Source organism: Dipteris shenzhenensis, chromosome 25 (assembly GCF_047967505.1).
Source record: "Dipteris shenzhenensis isolate YYH24624 ecotype China chromosome 25, Dip_SZ_1.0, whole genome shotgun sequence".
NCBI lineage: Eukaryota > Viridiplantae > Streptophyta > Polypodiopsida > Gleicheniales > Dipteridaceae > Dipteris > Dipteris shenzhenensis.
The window spans coordinates 47,996,031-48,006,559 of record NC_141620.1 but is presented as its reverse complement, the minus strand read 5'-3'; the positions used below and the strand labels follow the sequence as shown (position 1 = coordinate 48,006,559).

General features: G+C 43.6%; 1 protein-coding gene across 1 annotated transcript; it reads left to right on the top strand.

Annotated features, from left to right (window-relative positions):
- The first annotated feature begins 430 nt into the window (after nucleotides 1-430).
- Nucleotides 431-4,060, top strand: LOC147885982 (28 kDa ribonucleoprotein, chloroplastic-like). The gene is made up of 2 exons (XM_087396608.1): nucleotides 431-1,429; nucleotides 3,965-4,060. Exon 1 carries the CDS (start codon nucleotides 597-599, stop codon nucleotides 1,419-1,421), a length of 825 nt encoding a protein of 274 aa, XP_087252734.1. The 5' UTR covers nucleotides 431-596; the 3' UTR covers nucleotides 1,422-1,429; nucleotides 3,965-4,060.
- Nucleotides 4,061-10,529: the final 6,469 nt, after the last annotated feature.

Here is a 10,529-nt window from a genome sequence, read left to right as displayed (position 1 = left end):
AATGAATCGTGGCCAATGTTTTTGAGGTTGGAAAGTGCTGAGAATACGGCTCGCGACCTCTAGATTGCTCGCCAAAGTTTGAGCAATTTTTTTTTGCCTGCCCTTGGTAGGTCTAAGTGGAGGTTCTTCGCTAAGAAGCTAAAATTCGGAATTTTAGCTTCTACAAATCCTAAATTTTATGATTGGTCCAACTCCCCACTTTCTATTTCTTTCCCTTGAAATCCTCAACCTTTTTCTCTTAACCCTCCCCCGCCCTCCTTCTCTCTCTCTTTCCCAGTTTTCCTACAAATCATCTCCAGTTCCACTTTTTTGATCTTGGACAGGCCTTACGAATGATCAAATATCTTTTTTGATCTTGGGCAGGCCTTATGAATGATCAAATATCATTTGCCTTGATTCCTCCAGGAATGTTGGACTATGAGCCATTTCCATACATACGTCACACCTTTGTGGGACAAACCATGAAAGGCTAAAGACTTCTTCTGTTGAGTGAAAGAGAGTGGATGTAGATAGAAGAGGAATAAAGCCTTATAACCCAAGGAGCTGAGGACGTTGAGCAAATCTGGAGCTGTAGGAGTAGAAGAAGGAATTGGGCTATGGCTGGCTATGGCTTAGCATCGTCTTCCCTGCTGCCTGCACTCCTCGTCTCCGACAATGGCTCTGCACGACCATCTTCTTGCACAGCTTCCTGCCCTCCCCTCCTTCACTCTTGCCCTCCTCGATTCATTAGCTTACTCTCCTTCTCTTCCCCCAAAATCGTCAAACGCAATGCCATCTTGGCAATCGACCCCGACTTCTATAAGATTCCTCACGTTGAGGGTATCCCTGTCGGTCAAACTCTTAAGCTCTTCAATTTGCCCCCCGATGACGACCGAGAGCTCCTGCGCCTCCAGCTTACCGAATGGTTTGAGAGCATTGATATCACTGTCCAGTCTCTCGAGTTTACCGATGATCCGGAGCTCAATGCAGCTGGTGTCGGGGGATTCGTTGAACTGGGCACCAAAATGGAGGCCTGTATGGCGGTTGCGCGCCTAGATGGGTCCAAGTTTAAGGGCCGTTACGTCAGAATGGATTTTGTTGAAAGACGGCCGCATGATAGAGAGGTTTTTGGCAAAAGGAATCGACCTAGTTATTCAAGCACGAGCTATTCAAGCAGTGGGGAGTCGTCTTATAACCCGAACAGGATTTTTGTAGGCAATCTGGCATGGTCAATGGACGAGGGTGGGGTTGAGCGCTTGTTTAGCTCCCATGGTACGGTACACGAAGTCAAAGTGTTGCGAGATCGGGAAACTGGCAGATCAAGAGGCTTCGCATTTGTGGTGATGTCCACTGCGGAAGAGATGCAGGCAGCCATTGCAGCCTTAGATGGCCAACTGGTGGAGGGACGTTCCTTGAAAGTAAATGTAGCTGCTTCGCGGTAACAGCAACTGTAAGTCCTCTTGTACCCGCCGAAGAGCGTGTGGTCACGGGAAAACACCAGACTAGACTTGTCCCACCAAGTTCAGATTTTGGGGGCCAAGAGTGTTCATTTTTGCACGAGACAGTTAGCTATGGAGAGACAGTCTGACTATCGTTAAGCTGGCTATTAGCCATAGCTATGTGTACGATTAATATATCTGAGTGCCTTTTTTTTAAAGTTTAATTTCTAGCGGCCTTACTCATTTGTATTCATGCAAAAGTGTTTGTTGCTGTTGTTTCTTGTCATGGTCATCCACATCCCATGGCAGAGCTGGCAGCAAAGGCAGCCATGCCATGGGATGTGTATGCCCATGATATTTTTGGGTTGAGCATGCTCAAGGAATAGACATGTGGTCTCTACAATCTTCTTGGCTGCATGGAATCAGGAGGGCAACATTTGATTAACTTTAGTATCGACTCTGGCTCTGCAATGGGTCCAAAAGCATCAATAGAAACTCTTAACAGGATCTGTAATTTTTTTAAATGATCTCAATGCCATATTTTATTTGAATGGTTTTGAACGAAAGGTGAGTTGTGGGACTTCAAAAACTTTTAGCTCACTGTGGGGGCAAGGATTATGAAGTCAGATCATATCACAAATGTTGCTAAGGCCAGGAATTAAATGTGCTTTTTTCTTGAATTTGTTCCTCTTTTATGGAAGCCCAGACGAAGAGGTTCGAAGAGAGAGCCAGCCACATGGTGGCCCACTATTTGGTGCCTTTGCTGCAATGATGTCCTGCCTGCCGAGGGCTATTACTCCCATACGGCCCTTATCTTCCCAATTCTGCTTACTCTACTGATGCCATTTTTGTTGGTGCCTCATTAGATTTAGCCCCCTTGTTGCCTTACAAGGTGAAGTCCTCGTACCTCTTGCTAAAGCAGTCATGGATTCATGCCCCTAGTCCTCGGGTTGAAGCTCCGAGCATACAGCAGGATGTCAAAGCATAACTTATCCAGGAACTTCAGGGCTTTATAAAGTCATCTATTTATAATTGATCCATATTTGGAAATTGACTCTTTTGTTTTGGTTCGTTCATCCATTTCCAGAACTCATTTTTCAATCTTTTTATTTTTACCACCTGCCTTTTGTTCTGCTCTCCCCAAGGTTAGCAGATTGCAGTTTTGACTCTAGGGAAGAATTTCCAGAGCTGAACATCATGGCAGCTTCCTCAATTCCGACCACCATCTGGATCTCTCTTTTCCCCGGACGACAAGGCCTTTCAGTGGGCAGTGCCAGATCTACAGCACACGGCAGTAGTGGGATGCATTCTTGGTCTCCTGCCTACACGATGACAAAATTGTTATTGGGCTCAGGTGAGGCTAGCCTTGAGAATGAACATTTCCACGAGGTCACCATCTATGGGGGGCAGGTTTTCCTCCTCCAGCTCACTTCGCTGAAGATCACTTGGCCCTGGTCGAGCGTAGCCCTGTAAATCTAGGCCCACATTTTATCTTCTTCATCAATTGGTACCATAGGTTCAGTAAAGATGTATGGACGATCACTTGGCCCTGGTTGAGTGTAGCCCTGTAAATCTGGGCCCACATTTTATCTTCTTCATCCATTGGTACCATGGGTTCAGTAAAGATGATATGGACTCAAGACATCATGTGCCCAAATTCCACATCGCACCACTTTTTAGGCCTCTCTCAGAAGTATAGAGCCATCATTGATTGTATTCATAAGACACATCATTGATGTGAATCAGATAAGAACGACTTTGTTTTATTGTACACTTGAGAGTGGATACTAGTATGCTATATGGGAAAGCATGATCTTGACACAAATCAATGCATGAGAGAGAGCAAGGCACTCCTTGAGTCTGAGTGACCCCCTCTCCTTATAGGGCATGTGAAGTTGTCGAGGAGGTGGCGGTGGATTTGGCTCCTACGAGTCCTAAGTCAAATCTTTGATTTCATCGTTTGGAACAATGGGCTTCTTGAGTCTATATTCTTGCTCTCTGCATTCTTGTGACTCGGTCACCTTTTTCCATTCTTCCTCTGCTTGGAGCTTCACTTGTTCTTCCTACTATTGCCTTAGGTGTTCATGTGCCTGTTTCTCGGCCTCCTGTCTCTGTCGCTAGGTTGCCGCCTCTGCTTGGAGCTTTCTTGTGGCCTTTTCTTCCTAGATTTTCCCCGATTGTTTCTTCTTCTTGGGCTTTCTTAGCGATCTCATCATCTTTCCTTTTCTTTGTTGGAATTGTTTGAGTAGACATGACTGACAATACCTATCTTTTCACCATGTTGACAGATGCTTATGATCTCCCTATAAAAGAAGTATGCCCAGTCAGTGGGCTCTAACTTGTATAATCACAGTAGGAGGTTGGGGAGACAGAATGGTGCTCTGTCAATTGGATTTGTGTTAGCAACATAATTGTTCGAGCTGCTTTTGCCAGTTGTGATTCCTTGACTATGTTGAGTGGCACCCCTCCCCGATGGATTTTGCTATTATAGGGGGCCAAACGCTTCTCCATGGCTCTTAGCATCTAGTATGGTTGGGAGATTGCAGGCAAGTCGAACGCCCTCCGGATCATCTCCACCGTGAAGTGGTAGTAGCGTACCTGGCCATCTGCATGTACCCAACTAGTGGTGCTTGTTGCCTTGTTGTAGTTGGCTACAAACTCCACAGCTTGTCCGAGGTTGAGGCGGCACGGAAACTTTGCTGCCACTGTCTGCAATCCGATAGCTCTTAGATATTGCTCCACATCAGGGTCCTATAGGACCATGTAAGCAGCTGTGTTGTTGTAATAAAATCTGTAATCCTTAAGATTAGGGCCATGTAAGCAGCTGCGTTGTTGTAATAAAATCTGTAATCCTTAAGATTATGCATAAACTACGAGTGCAAGACAGTCCCTTGTAACTGGTCCAGCCATTCTGGTCGAAGTGGAGAGAATCTTGTGACTTGGACCTCATGTTCTGAGAAATTTTGCACTTCTGCAGTGTCTTGTATGCATCGTTTTTGGAGGATACACGTGGTAGAATGCTGGGCAGACAATTCTGGCTCTTGTTGCTGCCGCTCTTGTTCCGTTTGTCTGAGCGGGGGAATAGAGATTATGCGAGAGGAGGAGGGGGTAATATAGTGCAGCTAGCTCGTCAATGGAGAAGAGAGCATGAGCAGATACGTAGTGGGAGGAGATGGTGGACATGTATAAAAATGGAGAGCGGGTGTGGTTTCGGAGGCTTTTGAAAGCTATGAGAATTTGAAGAAAAATTCGGCAAAGTTTCGGTACGACAGAAAGTGAGCTTCTGAAAATGAGACAGGTTGCTTATATAGGGCACCTAGTAAAGCAGTGAGTTGCTTTAGCAAATAGCACAGCGATGAATGGCAATATCATAGCAATGATTGTCATTAATTTGGGCCTGTATAGTAGTGACTCAGTGTTATTAATGCAGCGGGTAGCAATGGCAAGCTTTATTGGGATGGTGTGTCACTGCATTAAAGGTGGGTGCTTTATCCATAGTGCAGTGGGTAGCGTTATTTTTTGGCACCGACGAGTGGCATTATTTTCTAGTGTAGTGAGTGGCGTTGTTTTTATGGGAGTGGGTGGGACAATCGCTGCATTAAGGTTATAGAAGTTACTCAGTTTTGAAGACCCTGGTGACGATTCTAACTATGGGACCTTCTATTGGACTTCACCGTGGTGTGTGCAGTGTACATGTGATGTGGTGCGGACAATCATGATGGAAGAAAAGTGAGCAGTATGTCTATGGCCATGTGTCGATGTTTGACGAACTTAGTGATTAAAGCACGAGTGTACAAATGAAGCCTAGTCACCTAGCCGCAATGGACTGACTGTTATGGAGTGGTGGATCAAACTGTGGAAGTTGAAGGCTAACTTGACCTTGTTCTATTCTCACCTAAGACTTAGACTTGCTATTTTCGCCTAGACTCGTGCATGGAAGGTGGATTGGGAGTGGTAAGTCTAGAAATACCTAGCCATTAGGAAATTTTGGAGCTCATTTTGGGGCCCTCTAAGGACTTCCCTTGAGAATATTCTCTCAACAAAGGGGGGCATGGATAATATTTTGCAGATTAGCTCAAAACTTGTCGGACTTGGCATTTCTAGAACCTACTCTTTGAGGCCTTTCCATGATATATACCATGATGGGGTTTGGACATGGGAATGGAAAGATACATCGAAGATTCCTTTCTTATAGGAAAGATACATTGAAGATTCCAATGATATATACCATGATGGGGTTTGGACATGGGAATGGAAAGATACATCGAAGATTCCTTTCTTATAGGAAAGATACATTGAAGATTCCAAAGAGTAGGTTCTAGAAATGCCAAGTCCGACAAGTTTTGAGCTAATCTGCAAAATATTATCCATGCCCCCCTTTTTTGAGAGAATATTCTCAAGGGAAGTCCTTAGAGGGCCCCAAAATGAATAAAAGGCCAAGCTTTCCATTTCATCCCCCCACAACTAGTATTGGATTTGAAGCTGATCTTGATTGTGGGGGGATGAAAGGACAAGGCCTACTCCCCCCACAACTATCAGTATTGAAACCAAGATCAGTTTCAAAACTGATCTTGGTTGTGGAGAATGGAAGTCCATGGTTTGGCCTTCCATTTTAGATAGCCAAGGTAGGTTTAAAAACCAATCTTAGTTGGGGAATGTGAAAGGCCAAGCCTTGGCCTTCAATCCCCCCACAACCAAGATTAGTTTCAAATTCGATCCAGGTTGTGGGGGGATGAAAGGGAAAGAATTAGCCTTTCATCCACCCACAACCAAGAGTGGTTTCAAAATCGATCTTGGTTGTTTTTGGATGAAAGAGAAAGCCTTGGTCTTTCATCCTCTGGTTGTGGAAGATGAAAGGTCAAGGCTTGGCCTTTCATTCCCCCAACCAAGATTGGTTTCAAAACCTATTTTGGTTGTGGAGAATGGAAGGCCAAGCAATATCCTTCCATCCTCCGCAACCAATATTGGTTTTGAAACTACCCGTGGTTTCAAAATCAATTGATTGTGGGGGGATGTACCTTGGCCTTTCATCTCCCCACAACCAAGATCGGTTTCAAAACCAATACTGGTTGTGGGGGAATGAAAGGGCAAGCCTTGTTCTTTCATCCATGCACAACCAAGAATGGTTTCAAAACCAATCTTGGTTGTGGGGGGACAACAAAGAAATCCTTCACATTTCATGAGTATGTAAGGCTTTGCCATCCATCCCCCCACAACCTAGATCAATTTTGAAATGGACCTTGGTTGTGGGGGGATGTAAGACTGAGGTTTGTCCTTTCATTTCCTCAACCAAGATTGGTTTCAAAGCAATCTTGGTTGTGGAGAATGTAAAGCCAATACCTTGGCCTTCCATTCCCGTGTAGAAATTTTGAAATTTGAAGTCTTAGTTTTGAATTTTAATTTTTCTATCAAGATTGGTTTCAAAATCCGTCTTGGTTGGGGTAATGAAAGGACTTATATAAGTAGGAGGCCCAACTGGTCGGGTATTGGCATGGACTGTACAACCTAACCAAGATATTGGGGGTTATAACATTGTGGTGCTCCATGGCATCCACTTTTGTGAGTAGAACCAATGGTTTGTGAGGGTTTCCTCCTTGATTTCATCAAATGAGACACCTCCATGATGCTTTTTGTTGTCGTATTTAATGATCTTCCTAAACTTGGTGTTGAGATTCTGAAGGTGCTTGTATTCTTAGGCTAGAACTGGGAGATTGAAGGCCACTCAGACTTTGTCAATAAAGAAGAGGTAATTATGCTCATTGCCTTGCACATCATGAAAAAAAGGTAATGTTGCTTACCATGTCATAGTTGGATATGGACTCTCATACCAACTTCATGTTGAGGTGGGACGGGAGGCACTTGTTGATGAATATGCCATAGATGTGATTGCACTTTTGGGTCCTATAGAGCCATGTAGCATGCCAAGCTATGGTAGTAGTGCTTGAACTCATCTTGTTTAGCATATTTGTAGCATGAATGGATAACATAGCCTTTCATCTTTGTAAGCCATTTGGCACCCAAGGGAGAGTCGAAAGAGTGGATAATGGGGTATCTGGCCTGGTTGTCATCTTCCTGAGCTTGTTTCCTATCTGGCCAAGTGACTAACTACTCTGCTAAGTTGGTAGCCTCTCCGTGGAGTTCTTTCTTAGTAGCTTGGCCTAGCATGGTGATGGTCATAGTTTGGGAGGTTGTATAGTAGTGGTGGTGACCGCGGAGGGGGTAAGAGTTGTGTTCTAGGATTCCATTTCTTTTTCTATATCAAACGTGGGGTTCTCTGGGTTCAAGGAGAAGATGAGTGGGAGGTAGGAAATGAAGGAATCATAAAGGAGGACAAGTTAGAATCTTCAGATTGCATTGAACAGGGGGAAGGCTAGCAGGTAGGAAGCTGGCAGAATTTCAGCAAAGTTTTGAGACTTTTGCTAATGCAATAAGGGGTGCACAATACCCTATTTTTATAGGAATTGCTAATGCAATGGCTGTTGAAATAGAGCTAATGTAGTGGCCCAATGTACAAAGTTTGTTTAGTGGAGCAGTCAGCATGAGAATTCTTGGGTTCTTTATTGGGGGCTCCATTGCCTTGTCGATTGGGATGTTGTAGTTCTTCCATGGTGTAGTCTGTGCCATCTAAAGTAGGGGTGTTGGCATTGATTGACCAAGCCAATGTGAGGGGATTTGGAAGGGCCTTAATCTCCAGTATGGGCTTTGTCATTGTCCATGCACAAAGTGGAGTTACCGATGTGTGACCACCACTTGTTAGTTTGGTCATCCTTTCTCTCCAGTCAATCTGGTAGTTCACTACCCAATACCATGCTTTGCCCAAGATTACCTATTCATTGATAGCTCCTATGGGTATTACATAAAAGTGGCTAGCAATGCTATGGTTATTAACATTAGCTTGAGTTTCAAAATAATGAAACACAGCTATCATTTGACCACCATTAACTACTCTCACAGTCACAAGGGTTGGTTCATGAGTTACCTTGATCCTTTTCCATACCACCCACTATATAAAGTTGTGGCTTGCTCCTGTGTCCACCAAAGCTTTAGTGAAATACAAAATTTGACTACAAACCTACAACCTTAGAGGTAACTTAGTAGCTTGAATAATTAGATCATCATGCACATCTGTTTTCTCTAGGGTCAACTTGCAAATATTCATGTGACTCCCTTGCATGTCGGGCTTTGGATTCTATTGTATGTGGAGCATGATCCTTTTTTAGAGGTTGTTTTTAGGCTGTGATTTGGACCCAGGCAGGCTTATACCCATGAAGGGGGGTAGGGGGGGAACGTCCCCCTAGGACGTCATCAGGGAGTTCCAAGGGGGGCTAGTGACATGCATTAGGTCCCCCTTAACGAGGGTTTGGGTTCTGTACCCCTCAAGCCAAAAATGCATGAAAATTGGTGCATAAGTTGTGTGGCCAAAATTGTAAGATAAGGGTGTGGCTCACATAGTAGGAGAGCAGTGGATATACTGCTTGTATCTTGTATCTTCTCACTTGCTAGATAAGAAAAACACAGGATTGGCTATTTCTCTACGGATGTAGCCCACATCTCTACGGATGTAGCCCACACTGGTTGAACCACGCATATTGGTGTCTCTTTTTCTTTCATTCTATGCACCGTTTGTATTGTGTATTGTATGCATTCTACTTCTAGCATTGTTGGTCCATTATCATGTTGTACCTAACAATTGGTATCAGAGCATTTGCTTGAGCAACATTCATTGACTCGTTAGGGAAAAGATTCTTGGTTTGAGTGGAAGCAATGATGGAATAAGGAAAGTTGAAAATTGTGAAGTTCAATGGCAAGAACTATCGGCATTGGAAGATGCAGATTGAGGATTATCTATACTAGAAGGACCTTTTCTTGCCATTAGGTGGGATCGCAAAGAAGCCTGCGAGTATGTTAATCAAAGACTGGGAGGTGCTAGGAATGATACAATTGTGTTTGGGAGCATCAATGGCTTTCAATGTTCTTGAATAGAAGACAACAAAGGACTTGATGAGCACACTAGATACATTGTATGAAAAACCATTAGCTTCTAACAAGGTATTTCTTATGAGGCATCTATTCAATATAAAGATGTCAGAAGGTGGGGTTATACTTACTGATCATTTGAATCAGTTCAATATGAATACGAGCCAACTAAGGTCTATAGGAGTAAACTTTGATGATGATGTTTAAGCTCTCTTGATTTTGTGCTCATTGCCAGAAAGTTGGGATAGCTTGGTCATAGCTGTGAGTGACTCTATTTTTGGGTCAACCACTATAAAATTTGATGATGTTGTTGGTGTTCTCCTTAGCAAGGGAATGCAACGGAAAAACACGGGTGAAACATCAGGTAATGCTTTGATTCTTGAGATAGGGTAAGGCAAAGGGAGAGAGGAAAGAGCCCAGCACATCATGACAAGTCAAGAAGAAGTAGATCCAAACTCAAAGGGAACCTAGAGTATTGGCATTGTGGGAAGAAAGGATGCTTGAAAAAAGATTGTTGGTCACGAAAGAAAAGGAAGGAGATGAACAACCAAGAGAAGTACAATTGTGCAAATAACCTATCAACTGATAAGGTGCTAAGTTCTTAAGTCAATTCCTTGCCCTATCTTTGTTTAAGGGCTTATTTATGGAAAATCCATTAGTTAGGAAATGGGATACCTCCTTTGTCCACCATGGAATTAGATCTATTAGAAATAGTGGGGCATCAAGAAGGTCATCACCACTCTTGTTGGTGAATCTCCATTGGGAATTTGTGGTAGGTGGTCTGCCATGAAGTGGTTCTTTCCCTTGCGGACCACTATGGTGAAGTCAAACTCTAGAAGGATGAGCATCCCCCGTGTGATGAGTCCTACCATAGAAGGCCTATTTACAAGGTAGAGAAGAGTTTGATGGTCCACAAAAAGTGTGAATTTGTTTGTCAATAAGTAATAGTGAAACTTCCTTAGTGCATACACCATACCTAAGCCTTCTCTCTCGTTGTGTAGTTAACCTCGGTATCGTTTAGTTGGTGACTTGCAAAATAGACTGGGTAGTCTAGATTATATTCTCATGGCTACACCAAAATGCAACCTATTGCAAAATCGGAGTCTGGTTCCCTTAAAATAGGCGTTGTAGCCA